The sequence below is a fragment of the Electrona antarctica genome, assembly GCF_951216825.1.
Source record: "Electrona antarctica genome assembly, chromosome: 4".
In the NCBI taxonomy this organism is placed as follows: domain Eukaryota; kingdom Metazoa; phylum Chordata; class Actinopteri; order Myctophiformes; family Myctophidae; genus Electrona; species Electrona antarctica.
In genome coordinates, this window is record NC_136809.1 from 617,480 (window position 1) to 634,979 (window position 17,500).

The 17,500-nt window shown below is 44.6% G+C and overlaps 1 protein-coding gene across 3 annotated transcripts in view; it reads left to right on the forward strand.

Moving 5' to 3' along the window:
* The window catches only part of LOC306922525 (calpain-2 catalytic subunit-like), a 100,752-nt gene that overhangs the window by 29,224 nt on the left and 54,028 nt on the right, over positions 1 to 17,500 (forward strand). For all 3 annotated transcript variants that reach the window (XR_013789936.1, XM_079500193.1, XM_079500194.1), the window contains exons 4-8: positions 704 to 837; positions 1,554 to 1,722; positions 3,411 to 3,494; positions 5,248 to 5,333; positions 17,219 to 17,284. Coding sequence is in view for 2 of the 3 variants with exons in the window: in XM_079500193.1 (XP_079356319.1) it covers positions 704 to 837; positions 1,554 to 1,722; positions 3,411 to 3,494; positions 5,248 to 5,333; positions 17,219 to 17,284 (539 nt within the window). In the remaining variant the exon portion in view is untranslated. The remainder of the gene's footprint in view (positions 1 to 703; positions 838 to 1,553; positions 1,723 to 3,410; positions 3,495 to 5,247; positions 5,334 to 17,218; positions 17,285 to 17,500) is intronic.

Below are 17,500 nucleotides of genomic sequence, written 5' to 3' on the forward strand. Positions count from 1 at the left end.
TATCCTCTGTACGTGTCCAAACCATCTCACTATCCTCTGTATGTGTCCAAACCATCTCACTATCCTCTGTATGTGTCCAAACCATCTCACTATCCTCTGTACGTGTCCAAACCATCTCACTATCCCTCCTCTGTACGTGTCCAAACCATCTCACTATCCTCTGTACGTGTCCAAACCATCTCACTATCCTCTGTACGTGTCCAAACCATCTCACTATCCTCTGTACGTGTCCAAACCATCTCACTATCCTCTGTACGTGTCCAAACCATCTCACTATCCTCTGTATGTGTCCAAACCATCTCACTATCCTCTGTACGTGTCCAAACCATCTCACTATCCTCCTCTGTACGTGTCCAAACCATCTCACTATCCTCTGTACGTGTCCAAACCATCTCACTATCCTCTGTATGTGTCCAAACCATCTCACTATCCTCTGTATGTGTCCAAACCATCTCACTATCCTCTGTACGTGTCCAAACCATCTCACTATCCTCTGTACGTGTCCAAACCATCTCAGTCTGGTCTCTCTGGCGTTGCTGTCCCTCTGATGCACTCGTTCCTGATCCTATCCTTGTTACTCCCAGAGAGAAATTCAACAGTTTAGTCTCTGCGTCCTGATAGAGTATAAGATTAACACTCACACATTTATAACATCTATAACTTCTATAACTCTAACATTTATAACATGTGTATTTTGTTCCAGTTCTGGCAGTATGGCGAGTGGGTGGATGTGGTCATCGATGACAGACTTCCTTGCAAAGATGGAGAGCTGATGTTCGTCCACTCTGCCGAGGGACGGGAGTTCTGGAGCGCCCTGCTGGAGAAGGCATACGCTAAGTAAGATGTCTGTCTGTCTGTCTGTCTGTCTGTCTGTCTGTCTGTCTGTCTGTCTGTCTGTCTGTCTGTCTTCTCCCTTCTCTAAAACACCCTGGACAACGCTCCACGCGACTGTGGCTCAGGAGGTAGAGCAGGTCGTCCAATGATCCATGGGTCGGCGGTTCGAATCCCGGCTCCTCCTGTCTACATGTCGAAGTGTCCTTGGGCAAGACACTGAACCCCAAATTGCTCCCGATGTGCTGGTTGGTACCTTGCATGGCTTCCGCCGCAATCGGTGTATGAATGGGTGAATATAATGCACAATCTATGTAAAGCGCCTTGGATAAAGGCGCTATATAAATGCACCATTTACCATTTACCATTTACCAGATTCCTCTCCCTTCTATAAAACAACCTGGACAACGCTCCACACGTCCCAGACTCTTCTTCCTTCTCTAAAACACCCTGGACAACGCTCCACACGTCCCAGACTCTTCTTCCTTCTCTAAAACACCCTGGACAACGCTCCACGCGTCCCAGACTCTTCTCCCTTCTCTAAAACACCCTGGACAACGCTCCACACGTCCCAGACTCTTCTCCCTTCTCTAAAACACCCTGGACAACGCTCCACGCGTCCCAGACTCTTCTCCCTTCTCTAAAACACCCTGGACAACGCTCCACACGTCCCAGACTCTTCTCCCTTCTCTAAAACAGGACAACACTTGTTTCCATTGCAGGGTGAACGGGTGCTATGAGGCGTTGTCGGGCGGGTCGACCACGGAAGGCTTCGAGGACTTCACGGGAGGAATCGCCGAGGCGTACGACCTCAAACAACCTCCGTCCAACATGTTCCTCATCATTAAGAAAGCCCTGGAGTCTGGAGCGCTGGTTGGATGTTCCATAGACGTGAGTACATCCAACTACATCCAACCATTATGTACATCCAACCATTATGTACATCCAACCATTATGTACATCCAACTACATCCAACCATTATGTACATCCAACTACATCCAACCATTATGTACATCCAACCATTATGTACATCCAACCATTATGTACATCCAACCATTATGTACATCCAACCATTATGTACATCCAACCATTATGTACATCCAACCATTATGTACATCCAACCATTATGTACATCCAACCATTATGTACATCCAACTACATCCAACCATTATGTACATCCAACCATTATGTACATCCAACCATTATGTACATCCAACCATTATGTACATCCAACCATTATGTACATCCAACTACATCCAACTGTACATCTGTCAATTAGTGTTAATTTAAACCATAAAGTTCAATGTAGAGTGCCGAGAGCTTGTAGATCTGCTTATTTATAAAATAATTTGCAGATGGTAACAGATTTATAATAATACTATTAATTGTGTTCCCATGACAACAGATTCATAACTAGAAAAAGTGCCCTTCTGGGCACAGGTCTCCACCAGGAGGATAGGAGTGTGTGTGATGTCACAGGTCTCCACCAGGAGGATAGGAGTGTGTGTGTGATGTTTGGCAAAATGTTTAGGAGCAATATAAACGTGTGTGTGTGACGTGGCTTGGCCTGTTGTAGCGCCACCATGAGGCTGATTTGAAAACTGTCAAGTGGCATTTCTTCCAAAGCCTAGTGGGAATATGCATGGACAGTTTCACCACAATCGGACGCTGCGTTGAGTAGTTGTGGCGATTTGTACAAAACGGGTACAAAGCGGGCTACTCCTGAAAGGTTTAGAAGCCAATCGTAGCCAATGAGGGTGGATTATGAGAAATCAAACAAACCTGTGTTGATCACATGACTATGAAGAGCATGTGTACCGATTTGCGTGAAATTTGGATAAAATCTGAAGGAGTAATATTAGAAAATGTGTTTTACATAGGTCGGCCTCCTGGTGGCGCTATAAAGAGCAGATGTGAAAAATTCCAGGCAAAGGTTTTTCCTTGGCCTCTAGGGAGTTGGCATACAAAGTTATCCACAGATCCGTGCAGTTAGAGGTAAAAACACTTTTCGGCCAGTTATAGCGCCACCATGAGGCTGAGTTGAAAATGTTCATGTGGCATTTCTTCCTCGGCCTAGTGGGAATGTGCGTGCACAATTTCACGGAAGTCACACAATGTGTTCATGATTTGCAGCATTTTTTATAAACTGAGCACTCCTGCGAACTTTGGAAGCCAATCTTAGCCAATCAGGATGGAGTCTGCGAAATCTGAAAGACCCGTTTCGTTGAATGGCTCTAGAGAGACTGTGTACCAATTTGCGTGATGTTTGGACAAAATCTGTAGGTGTACTGTCCAAAAACTTGTTTTGCACAAAGTGGCCTCCTGGTGGCGCTATAACAAGTCGTTCTGGAAATTTTGGGGCAGAGGTTCATCGTTGGCATCCAGGGAGTGTGTGCAAAATGTGGCATCGACCGGGTTAATGGTGCCGGAGATTAGCTTTTCACAGACGGAAGGACGGACGGACGGACGGACGGACACACACACACGGACGGACGGACGGAGTGCAAAACATACTCTCAATGCCTTCGGCCTGGTGGAGACAATAATAATAATATTAATTGTGTTCCCATGGTAACAGATCACCAGTGCTGCCGACTCCGAGGCGGTGACTCGTCAGAAGCTCGTTAAAGGCCACGCCTACTCTCTGACCGGAGCCACCGAGGTAACCACGCCCACTTCCTGTTTACACTAGTAACCATACACTGACACCACGGCGCGTAAACAGCGCCTCAAACTGTGACTCCGCCCACCACCGTGGGAAGTTGTGATTTGCGCTCGTTCACTGCAATGCAATTTGTGGCATTTTCAAAACAATATTGAGCAGAGTAGCGATTATCAAACGTATTTGCAATGCCATACGTTGAAAGATCTGTTGCCCGTGGACAAGGCACGCTACCTCCGCAAGTTAGATAGCATCGGCATAGATGTTTGTCCGTATGTGTTTAAGGATTGGACCAAGTTGCATTGGCAGCCATAGAAAATTCCGGGTTAAATTCTTACCCCGGATGTGACGTTTTTGGGCGTTCCTGTCTAGCGTGGTGTCAGTGTATAGAGACTGTACAGTGGTACTACTTCCTGTTTACACTAGTAACCATGGTGACTGTACAGTAGTACTACTTCCTGTTTACATTAGTGAGCATGTATCTATCCTGAGCAGGTGAATTATTATATAATAATAAAGATAATTATACTAACAGTATATTCATATAGAGCATCGCAGTCCCGCCCCTTTCATGCCGACGCCAGTCCCGCCCCCTTTCATGACGACGCCAGTCCCGCCCCTTTCATGACGACGCCAGTCCCGCCCCCTTTCATGCCGACGCCAGTCCCGCCCCCTTTCATGATGACGCCAGTCCCGCCCCTTTCATGCCGACGCCAGTCCCGCCCCCTTTCATGACGACGCCAGTCCCGCCCCCTTTCATGACGACGCCAGTCCCGCCCCCTTTCATGCCGACGCCAGTCCCGCCCCCTTTCATGACGACGCCAGTCCCGCCCCCTTTCATGACGACGCCAGTCCCGCCCCCTTTCATGACGACGCCAGTCCCGCCCCCTTTCATGCCGACGCCAGTCCCGCCCATTTCATGCCGACGCCAGTCCCGCCCCCTTTCATGCCGACGCCAGTCCCGCCCCCTTTCATGACGACGCCAGTCCCGCCCCTTTCATGCCGACGCCAGTCCCGCCCCCTTTCATGACGACGCCAGTCCCGCCCCCTTTCATGACGACGCCAGTCCCGCCCCCTTTCATGACGACGCCAGTCCCGCCCCATTTCATGCCGACGCCAGTCCCGCCCCCTTTCATGACGACGCCAGTCCCGCCCCCTTTCATGCCGACGCCAGTCCCGCCCCCTTTCATGCCGACGCCAGTCCCGCCCCCTTTCATGACGACGCCAGTCCCGCCCCCTTTCATGACGACGCCAGTCCCGCCCCCTTTCATGACGACGTCAGTCCCAGGAAATATTTTCTCGTTCATTTTCCTCATAGACATTTCAAAAAGTATTTATTTAAAGACCTTTTAAGCGTCGTACGAAGCCAACTCAAGTCGTGACAAATCATGAAAGTGTTGTAACCTGCTGTTTTTTTCTACTTTCTAATTCTTTGTTTGGCCCAAAACATTGTGTTTATTGTCATGATTTGTCACGACAAGAGTTAAGACAACTCTTACAACAACTCAACAACTCTTACAGACAACTTGCGGCGTAAACGTCTTTAAATAAATACTTTCTGAAAAGTCTTGAGGAAAATGAACGAGAAAATATTTCCCGGGTCTCTCGAGGGGGCGGGGCTGTGATGCTCTATTGACAGGTGAATTATCATAATAATTATACAGTTTATTTATATTAATTATCATAATTATTTTAACAGTATATTTATATTAATTATCATAATAATTACACTAACAGTATATTGTATCAACAGGTCAGATATCGAGGTCGTGGTGAAAAGCTGATCCGGATGAGGAATCCATGGGGTCAGGTGGAATGGACCGGAGCCTGGAGTGATGGGTACCTGTCTGTCTGTCTGTCTGTCTGTCTGTCTGTCTGTCTGTATGTCTGTCTGTCTGTCTGTCTGTCTGTCTGTCTGTCTGTCTGTCTGTCTGGGTCGGTCGCTCGCTCGCTCGCTCGCTCGCTCGGGCCTGGCATTAGTCAGTAGTCCATCCATCCATCTTCAACCGCTTATCCGTAGTCGGGTCGCGGGGCCAACGGCTCCACCAGAGAGCTCCACACTTCCCTCTCCACGGCAACATTTTAAAGTGCAATCTGCCCCGCCCCCTGCCACTCCCATTCTCACATCTGCCCCGCCCCCTGCCGATCCCATTCTCACATCATAGTGTTTTGGCCAAATTGCATAACCTTATTAGCTATCCTACAATATGACGTAATGCAATGACATCACAACCGTGTAATTGTTCTTTATAAAGACTTGTCCGACACACAAAACATCAGTTAGAGACTTGCAACCAGGAAACCTAGCTGCCTTCATCCTAACAAGTTCATCTGTAAACTAGTTGTCAACACTCATTGGCGGTGGAGCTGCTGTGTGAGATATTTCACTGGACGATACACCTGGAAGGAGAACATAGGAAGGACCAGGCTGCTGTGGTGGTCGGACAGATACACCTGGAAGGAGAACATAGGAAGGACCAGGCTGCTGTGGTGGTCGGACACGAGATCTACTGCTTTGGAGAAGGAGAACATAGGAAGGACCAGGCTGCTGTGGTGGTCGGACACGAGATCTACTGCTTTGGAGAAGGAGAACATAGGAAGGACCAGGCTGCTGTGGTGGTCGGACACGAGATCTACTGCTTTGGAGGAGACGATACACCTGGAAGGAGAACATAGGAAGGACCAGGCTGCTGTGGTGGTCGGACACGAGATCTACTGCTTTGGAGGAGACGGAAACCAGAAGGAAAACATAGGAAGGACCAGGCTGCTGTGGTGGTCGGACACCAGATCTACTGCTTTGGAGGAGACGGAAACCAGAAGAGAAGAGATCACATTGAAGTACACGTCTTCAACACAGTGAAGACTGTGCTGACGCCTGGAGGAAGTTGACGCCTGGAACAGGAGAACGCCACCTTGAGGTTCCCTCCAGGCGCTACGGCCACACAGCTGTGCTGATAGAATATACTGTCTACCTCTGGGGAGGTTATCCTTACTGCAATGTGCTTCATGCATTTGATGTCGACGCCCACAGATGGTTCAAACCACAGGTTTCTGGGACTGTTCCAAAGAAGAGGCGGAACCACTCAGCCTGTGTCTTGGAGAAGGTCATGTTTATCCATGGAGGACACACCAAGCTGTATGGGCACCCTGATGACATCTACAAGTTGGACACCAGCACAATGGTCTGGTCTTTAATCAACACCAGAGGAACTCCACCTCCTGTTTCAGAACGTCACTCTGCTACCATCATCGGGACAAAGATGTTTGCATTTGGGGGCCAGAGTCTATCTCAGTACTACAACACCATCAGAGTGTTTGACACAGAGACCAACCTGTGGCTGGACACACCTTCTACACAGCTTCTTCCAGAAGGACGCTGTGATCATTCAGCCTTTGCCTACAATGGAGAGCTGTACATACTTGGTGGGCGTGGCTGGAACCACACCTTCAATGATGTGTGGAGATTCAGTCCAGAGGCCTTCTCCTGGAAGAGGGCGGAGCCCAAGGGGAAACGCCCACGTAGGATGCTGGATATGTGCTGTTGCATGCTGGGAGATCATGTCATCCACTTTGGACGATACGACAGACCAGGTGACCTGTATGTCTTAGACTTCAGTCCTAGACCAGGTGACCTGTATGTCTTAGACTTCAGTCCTAGACCAGGTGACCTGTATGTCTTAGACTTCAGTCCTAGACCAGGTGACCTGTATGTCTTAGACTTCAGTCCTAGACCAGGTCACCTGTATGTCTTAGACTTCAGTCCTAGACCAGGTGACCTGTATGTCTTAGACTTCAGTCCTAGACCAGGTGACCTGTATGTCTTAGACTTCAGTCCTAGACCAGGTGACCTGTATGTCTTAGACTTCAGTCCTAGACAGACCAGGTGACCTGTATGTCTTAGACTTCAGTCCCAGCCTCAAGACATTATGTAAGCTAGCAGTTATTCAGTACGGACTGGATCAGTCTGAACTCCCACACAACATCAGGTGGGAACTGGCAGCCATGACTAGCAACAGCCAATAGGAACTGGCAGCCATGACTAGCAACAGCCAATAGGAACTGGCAGCCATGACTAGCAACAGCCAATAGGAACTGGCAGCCATGACTAGCAACAGCCAATAGGAACTGGCAGCCATGACTAGCAACAGCCAATAGGAACTGGCAGCCATGACTAGCAGCAGCCAATAGGAACTGGCAGCCATGACTAGCAGCAGCCAATAGGAACTGGCAGCCATGACTACCAACAGCCAATAGGAACTTGCAGCCATGACTAGCAGCAGCCAATAGGAACTGGCAGCCATGACTAGCAACAGCCAATAGGAACTGGCAGCCATGACTAGCAGCAGCCAATAGGAACTGGCAGCCATGACTAGCAACAGCCAATAGGAACTGGCAGCCATGACTAGCAACAGCCAATAGGAACTGGCAGCCATGACTAGCAGCAGCCAATAGGAACTGGCAGCCATGACTACTGTATATTCTGTATACCAACGACTGTTGTAGCAATCACCCTAACAGGTATATTGTCAAATTTGCTGATGACTCTGTGATTGTTAGCCTTCTTGAAGACAATGAGGTACAGCATGGGCCAGTTGTCAATGACTTCATATCGTGGTGTGACAAGTCATTCTTACAGTTAAATGTGACCAAAACAAAAGACATGATCATCAGCTTTAGAAGGACTCCTCCCAGTCCTGCTCCTACACTCATTAAGGGCACAGAAATTGAAATTGTAGAGAGCTATAAATATTTGGGTGTCGTTCTTGACAACAAACTCTCCTTTGACTCTCATGTTGCCTCTACATCAAAAAAAGTCCAGCAGCGTCTTTTTTTTCTGAGGAAAATGCGTTCTTTTAATGTCTCGTCTGTGATGATGACTCTTTTCTATAGAAGTTTTATTGAATCTGTTCTCATGTTTTGTATGGTTGCCTGGTACGGTAATCTGACCCTGGCAAACAAGAACAGGCTCAGCAGCCTCGTCAAAGTGGCCAGTAAGATTTCTGGGAGAACCCAAGCCCAACTCATAGAACTGTACAAGAGGCAGATGCTTAAAAGAGCCTCCTCCCTCCTGGAGGTATCGGATCACCCACTTCGGTCTGAGTTTGAACTGTTGCCCTCAGGTCGTCGGCTGAGGGTGCCCACTACAAAGACTAATCGGTTCAAACTATCCTTTGTCCCGGCTGCTATTCAACTGCTGAACAGCAGATAGCACTTTATTCTTGCCTCTTTGCACATACTGCCCACTAATGCACTTTTGCTGACTTTGCTACTTTGAATGTCATGAATTCTCTGTCTCTAGTGCCCTGTTCTTAGATCTCAGTCTTGTATTGAATGTTGTTGTTGTGTGTATTTTTTACTATGATCTGGCTGCAAACCAATTTCCCGCAAGGGACAATAAAGCTAACCTTGAACCTTGAACCTTGAACCCTTGATGACTAGCAACAGCCAATAGGAACTGGCAGCCATGACTACCAACAGCCAATAGGAACTGGCAGCCATGACTAGCAACAGCCAATAGGAACTGGCAGCCATGACTAGCAGCAGCCAATAGGAACTGGCAGCCATGACTACCAACAGCCAATAGGAACTGGCAGCCATGACTAGCAGCAGCCAATAGGAACTGGCAGCCATGACTAGCAACAGCCAATAGGAACTGGCAGCCATGACTAGCAGCAGCCAATAGGAACTGGCAGCCATGACTACCAACAGCCAATAGGAACTGGCAGCCATGACTAGCAGCAGCCAATAGGAACTGGCAGCCATGACTAGCAACAGCCAATAGGAACTGGCAGCCATGACTAGCAGCAGCCAATAGGAACTGGCAGCCATGACTAGCAACAGCCAATAGGAACTGGCAGCCATGACTAGCAGCAGCCAATAGGAACTGGCAGCCATGACTAGCAACAGCCAATAGGAACTGGCAGCCATGACTAGCAGCAGCCAATAGGAACTGGCAGCCATGACTAGCAACAGCCAATAGGAACTGGCAGCCATGACTAGCAGCAGCCAATAGGAACTGGCAGCCATGACTAGCAGCAGCCAATAGGAACTGGCAGCCATGACTAGCAGCAGCCAATAGGAACTGGCAGCCATGACTAGCAGCAGCCAATAGGAACTGGCAGCCATGACTAGCAACAGCCAATAGGAACTGGCAGCCATGACTAGCAGCAGCCAATAGGAACTGGCAGCCATGACTACCAACAGCCAATAGGAACTGGCAGCCATGACTAGGTTTAGGTTTAGGTTTATTTATTTAGCATGTAGTACAAAAGATAGACAATACATATCAAAAAACAAAAATACAATGCAAGGAAAGGAAGAAGCCAGCTGGCTTATTTGGAATCCTTTCCTGTATGAGGTCAATTGATTTAAAACAGATTAAAAGTTCAATTAAGAACAATACAAAAGTCTAAGAGGTTTGGCAAAGGGGGGCAGATGTGCAATAAAGAAATAAAAAACAACAGACTGCACAAAAAAGGGAAATAAACAAAACAACAAACATACAAAAGAAAATATAACACATAAAAGTAAATCATGTAATCTACAGCGAGGAAGACATAAGATATTTCTTTAGATGTTTTTTGAATATTGACAGGGATAATGAGGATTTAAGTGAAGCATCTAGGGAATTCCAAAGATGAGGGCCTCTAAATTTGATGAAAGATTGATGTTTTGAAGTACGACAAAAAGGTAATTCAAAATCATCTCTTTGCCTTGTGGGGTAGGAGTGAATGTCAGAAGTAACATGGAAAAAATTGTGAAAAGAAGAGGGAATGTCTTGTATGCATTTTTTTAATTTAAACATAAATAAACAGGTCTGAAAAACGTTTACTTTGTCAATGGGTAATAGTGAATATTTGATAAAGAGCGGGGCAGACGGCTCATACCGATTTGAATGTGAAATAATTCTCAGAAACCTTTTTTGAATGATCAGTAATTTAGAGAGATGTGTTGAGTATGTAGCAGCCCAGACAATATTACAGTAATTAATATGAGGGAAAATTAAGCTATAATAGAGTGTTAAGTGACATGAAGGAAGAACAAAAGGGCAGATTTTTCTCAATATACCAAGCGTCTTCATAGACTTCATACATACAGTATCAATATGTTGTTTCCAATTTAAATGTTCGTCTATAATGACACCCAAGAATGTAGTATGTGGAACCTGGTAAATTTCAGAGCCATTGATTACAATTTTAGGTTTTTCTTTGGGAAATGTTTTGTTAATATTGCTAAAGATCATGAAGTTGCATTTTTTTATATTGAGAGTAAGCTTATTCAATTGAAACCATTTGAAAACATCCAACAATTCATCATTAACATATTTAACGAGAGTATTTCAATCCCTGTGTGAGGCAATGAGATTGGTATCATCTGCAAATAAAATAGGAAGAAACTTATTGCAGTTCATGGTTAAATCATTAATATAAATCAAAAATAATAAAGGACCAAGTATGGAGCCCTGTGGCACCCCGACTGAGATTTTCAACTTTGCAGATATGCAACCATTGATACATACATATTGGTCTCTGTCTTCTAGATAATTAGAAAACCACTTGAGAGCAACATCCTGAAGGCCATATCTATTAAGTTTAGAAACAATAATTTTATGATTTACAGTATCGAAAGCTTTGGTTAAATCCAAGAAAACCCCAAGAACAAATTTCTCATCTTCTAGAGCAGAAGAGATATTGTTTGCAAGCTGTAACAGAGCTTGTTCAGTTGAGTATTTCTTGCGAAATCCATATTGGTGGCAATAGAGGATGTTGTTCTGAAGTAAGTGGGCTGAAATTCTGGAATAGATACGTTTTTCCAAAATCTTTGAAAAGCAGGGAAGAATTGATATAGGACGATAATTGCTAAAATTATTTGAATCTCCTGATTTATGTAGCGGCACAACTTTTGCTATTTTGAGTTCATGCGGAACGACACCAGATTGTAAAGATAAACCAAAAATATGAGTTAAAGGTTGAATAATAAAATCAATTATTTCTTTGATGAAACTACTTCTGAACCCATCATGCCCTTCAGCAGAATTCTTTAAGTTTAAGACAATGCTTCTCACTTCAGCAATACTGGGGGGCTCAAAACTGCAGAGTGGAGAAAACTGACCCTTAATCAGACTAGCTGGTATTTCATCAGAATCATTTATGTTAGCTGCCAGCGAGAGGCCAATATTGACAAAGAAATCATTTAAACCATTTGCAATCTCTCCCTGATTGAGAGGAGAACCTTCATTTCCTAGTACCTCAACTGGAACAATTAATTGTTGTTTTTTGCGTTGTAGCAATTGATTAATGACACTCCACGTGGACTTAGTGTCATTAGATGCATGGATGAATTTGTCTGAGAAATATTTCCTTTTTGCATTCCTTACAGATTGAGTGAAAGCATTTTTGCATTTCTTATAAGTGTCCACATTAAGAGGCGTGGGACTTAGGATAGATTTTTTTATATAGTTTCTTTTTTAGAAGAGAATGTTTTCTTAATTCTGTGGTGAACCAAAGGTTTGCTTTAGGAGCTTTTTTCTCTTTTGTAGAAGTTATCATTGGGAAGCATTTCTCAAAGACAGGATTAAAAAGCATTAAGAACAACTGGTAAGCTTTCTCCACATCTTGCAGCCCTAAAACACCATCCCATGAAACACACTTTATAGAAGATATGAAGAATTCTACATTCCTTTTGGAATATTTACGATATTTAATTTCCTCTTGTACCAAGTTATTACTAAGTGCATTATCATTAATATGAATTAATTGGAAAACTGGGAGATGATCTGAAATATAATTTAACAAGAGGCCAGAAGTAATTTCAAGGTTCAAAAAGTTAATTAAAATATTATCAATAAGTGTGGCTGATGAAGTAGTTATTCTGGAGGGTCTGAGAATTGAAGGATAAAAATAAGTAGAATAAAGAACATTAAGAAAATCTACAGTAGCTGACTGTTTACTGTTGAGAAGGTTTACATTAAAGTCTCCTAATAATACACACCTTTTCCGCTCTTTAGAAATCATTTCAAGCGTGTGATAAAGGGCATCATTAAAAATGGCAAGATCTGACTCAGGTGGTCTGTAAATGTACCCAATTATGATGCTTTCCCCATCAAAGGGTAAGCATGATGGAATTTCCACAAACACAGCTTCCACTGAGGTCTTATCAAAATACTGGTTTAGCTCCTTTTTTTCCTTGAAATTAAACTGGTCTGAAACATAGAGGGAAACACCACCACCTGGTGTGGTGTTTCTACAGGAATGAATAGCATTGTAATTTTCCAAAGGATAGAGACATGTAATATTATCGTGAAGCCATGTTTCTGAAAAGGCCATTACTGAAAATGAGAAATTTAGGATAGATAGGTAATCAGTTAATTGATCATAATGTTGAGGTATACTACGAATATTTAGGTGGAAAAAAGAAAATGTACTTGGCGCTTTTACTTGAGCAGAATTACTAAACTGATCATCAGTGTAATATTCACAAGATAATTTAACATTTTTCAGGTCAACATGATTTGAATCAGGATTAAAGAACTCATCATAGATGCTATCCTTATCAATACATAAATCAAAAGGATTAAATGCTGGTAGACTAGATATGGGTTGTAAAGGCACATAAATATGGTCAGTCATGATAAAAGAAAAAGAAAAAACAAAGAAAGACTTAAAAATTTAAAAATCAACAAGCAATAGCATGGATCTAAGTTTCGCGAGGGGGATGAACAATCAATTTATCAAACTTCAAATAGGCATAGTTTCCTTTCTGACGTTCAGCCTTCATTTGTGGCAACAAATCCTTTCGTTTTTGCCTGACGTTTTCAGAGTAGTCTTCGTTGATATAAAAGTTTGTGCCCTTCAGATTCTTAGCACGTTTGAAGATTTCTTCCTTGTCCTTGAATCTGAGGAGCTTTGCCACTATTGATCTTGGGCGTCCTGTAGGATCATATTTGCCGACACGATGAGCTCTCTCAATTTCGATGAGTTTAGGGTCAATTTCCAGGTGGGTGGAAAACAGATTTTTTACTTTGGTCTCAGCGTCAGTCCAAGATTCTGATTTCACATCCGGAATGCCGTCAATTATTACATTGCTTCTCCTAGATTGGTTTTCCAGGTAATCCAGCTTTGCTGACACATCATTTGTGGAGGTAAGAGAGGCCGACAGCCTTTCAGATATGGTTTTCTCATCCTCCATGCATTTTGCATTACTGATTTTTAGGCCATCAAGCTCAGCCTGAGAAAACTGGAGGCTAGCTTTTAAATCATCAACATTCCTAGACATGTTGGCCACTTCCCTCACCAAGTTATCAACACGAGAGACTGTGGAGTCCACAAGAACTTGTAGACATGCCTTAAAGCTCTTTTCTTGCAGATCCATTAAGTCTTTAAAATAAGACTTCTGTTGATCGAGTAATTCATAAACCATTGATTTGGTAATAACATCATCACTTCTTGTCTTGGCCATTTCACCGACACTGACCTGGAGCCAAGGGCTGCTAGCTAGCTGCTGGTGGATGGTGGTAGCCCAGTCAGGGGCTGCTAGCTGCTGCTGCTGAAGGTGGTAGCCCAGTCAGGGGCTGCTAGCTGCTGCTACTGATGGTGGTAGCCCAGTCAGGGGACGCTAGCTGCTGCTGCTGGTGGAGGTAGCCCAGTCTGGGGCTGCTGGTGGTGGTGGTAGCCCAGCCTGGAGCTGTTAGCTGGTACTGGGGACCAGCCTGGTGATGCTAGCTGCTGCTAGCTGCTGTTCCAAGCACAGCAAAGGTAGCAGGCCGAGGAAGCACAGATTCATCAAATATCATGAAAAGTAAAAAACATCCAGAACATTTGGTTGCATGTCAGCTTAGATTATCACCAGAATGAAGAGCAGCACTTGGATATAAAGACAAAAAAGTCTATAAAATTGAATTATAGACAAAAAAGCAGGAGAAGGTCAGGAGACCAAACACCACACACATGCAGCTGCCAACCAGGAAGTGTAGCAACAGCCAATAGGAACTGGCAGCCATGACTAGCAGCAGGAGCTGAATAGAATAACAGCCTCTTAACAAAAACTAAACAGAAACAGTGAGCCCACTAAAACAATACAAACATAATCATTCCACATAGATGTGTTCAGCTCCTGATAGACATCCATAGATGTGTTCAGCTCCTGATAGACATCCATAGATGTGTTCAGCTCCTGATAGACATCCATAGATGTGTTCAGCTCCTGATAGACATCCATAGATGTGTTCAGCTCCTGATAGACATCTATAGATGTGTTCAGCTCCTGATAGACATCCATAGATGTGTTCAGCTCCTGATAGACATCCATAGATGTGTTCAGCTCCTGATAGACATCCATAGATGTGTTCAGCTCCTGATAGACATCTATAGATGTGTTCAGCTCCTGATAGACATCCATAGATGTGTTCAGCTCCTGATAGACATCCATAGATGTGTTCAGCTCCTGATAGACATCTATAGATGTGTTCAGCTCCTGATAGACATCCATAGATGTGTTCAGCTCCTGATAGACATCTATAGATGTGTTCAGCTCCTGATAGACATCCATAGATGTGTTCAGCTCCTGATAGACATCCATAGATGTGTTCAGCTCCTGATAGACATCCATAGATGTGTTCAGCTCCTGATAGACATCTATAGATGTGTTCAGCTCCTGATAGACATCCATAGATGTGTTCAGCTCCTGATAGACATCTATAGATGTGTTCAGCTCCTGATAGACATCCATAGATGTGTTCAGCTCCTGATAGACATCCATAGATGTGTTCAGCTCCTGATAGACATCCATAGATGTGTTCAGCTCCTGATAGACATCCATAGATGTGTTCAGCTCCTGATAGACATCCATAGATGTGTTCAGCTCCTGATAGACATCCATAGATGTGTTCAGCTCCTGATAGACATCCATAGATGTGTTCAGCTCCTGATAGACATCCATAGATGTGTTCAGCTCCTGATAGACATCCATAGATGTGTTCAGCTCCTGTCTCGGCTGCTTTTTGTCTTGTCTCCACCAGGCCGAAGGCATGGGGAGAGAGTACGTTTTGCACTCCGTCCGTCCGTCCGTGTGTCCGTCCGTCCGTCCGTCCGTCCGTCCGTGTGTCCGTCTGTGAACAGCTAATCTCTGGCACCGTTAACCCGGTCGATGCCACATTTCTCACACACACTCCCTGGATGCCAACGATGAACCTCTGCCCCCAAATTTCCAGACCGGCCTGTTATAGCGCCACCAGGAGGCCGCTTTGTGCAAAACAAGTTTTTGGACAGTACACCTACAGATTTTGTCCAAACATCACGCAAATTGGTACACAGTCTCTCTAGAGCCATTCAACGAAACGGGTCTTTCAGATTTCTCAGACTCCATCCTGATTGGCTAAGATTGGCTTCCAAAGTTTGCAGGAGTGCTCAGTTTCAAAAAAATACTGCAAATCATGAACACATCGTGTGATTTCCGTTAAATTGCGCACGCACATTCCCACTAGGCCGAGGAAGAAATGCCATGTGAACATTTTCAATTCTCAGCCTCATGGTGGCGCTATAACTGGCCGAAAAGGGTTTTTACCTCCAACTGCACGGATTTGTGGATAACTTTGTATGCCAACTCCCTAGAGGCCAAGGAAAAACCTTTGCCTGGAATTTTTCACATCTGCTCTTTATAGCGCCACCAGGAGGCCGACATAATGTAAAACACATTTTCTAATATTACTCCTTCAGATGTTATCCAAATTTCACGCAAATCGGTACACATGCTCTCCATAGTCATGTGATCAAGACGGGTTTGTTTGATTTCTCAAAATCCACCTTCATTGCCTACGATTGGCTTCTAAACTTTTCAGGAGTAGCCCGCTTTGTATCTGTTTTGTACAAAACTACTCAACGCAGCGTCCGATTGCGGTGAAACTGTGCATGCATATTCCCACTATAGGCTGAGGAAGAAATGCCACTTGACAGTTTTCAAATCAGCCTCATGGTGGCGCTACAACAGGCCAAGCCGTGTCACACACACACACACACACACACACACACACACACACACACACACACACACACACACACACACACACACACACACACACACGATTATATTACTCCTAAACATTTTGCCAAACATCACACACGCTCCTATCCTCCTGGTGGAGACCTGTGCCCAGAAGGGCACTTTTTCTAGTTTTTATTTATATATATACTTTTTTTGTATCCCACAATTTTGTAACCCATTTTTTTCACCCAGTGTCAATTATCTAATGTAATCCTGGGTGCTACACTTCCTCTGCCAACCTGGGGAGAGCAACAGACTGACCTCATGCTTCCTTCTATGCATGAGGAGTCCAAGCTGCTTCTTTTCACCTGACAGGGGGGAGTTTCCCCGGTTGGACGTAGCGCGTGGAGGGAACACGTTGTTCCAACCAGTTCCTTTAGGCTTTAGAAGTGGACGATATATTGATAATATGTTGTTATATCGCGATACCGTTGCCTTTCTGCGATACTGATTCTGCGCGTGTTGTTCATACCTTGATAACGATACGATAACGATATGTTGTGCAGCCTTGACCTGGAACTAAGGCTGCAGGGTCCTGATCTCTGATTGGTCAGCAGTAAGTGTCCTGATCTCTCATTGGACAGCAGTAAGTGTCCTGATCTCTCATTGGACAGCAGTAAGTGTCCTGGCCTGCCATTGGTCAGCAGTAAGTGTCCTGGCCTCTCATTGGCTGTCTCCTCCTGCAGGTCGTCTGAATGGGACCAGGTGGAGGGGGAGTGTCCAAACGCCAACGCTGAGGACGGAGAATTCTGGTTGGTTGAACAGCTCATGAATAATTACTGAACAGATTTCTGATTGGTTGAAAAGCTCATGAATAATTAATGAACAGAGTTCTGAGAATAGCTCATGAATAATTTATGGTTGAATCTGTCAAACATTATATTGATTGATTAATTGATTTAATTTTGTATTATTCATAAATGTAAACAGAGGTACGGTCAGACATTAACCCATATTGACCTGAGATC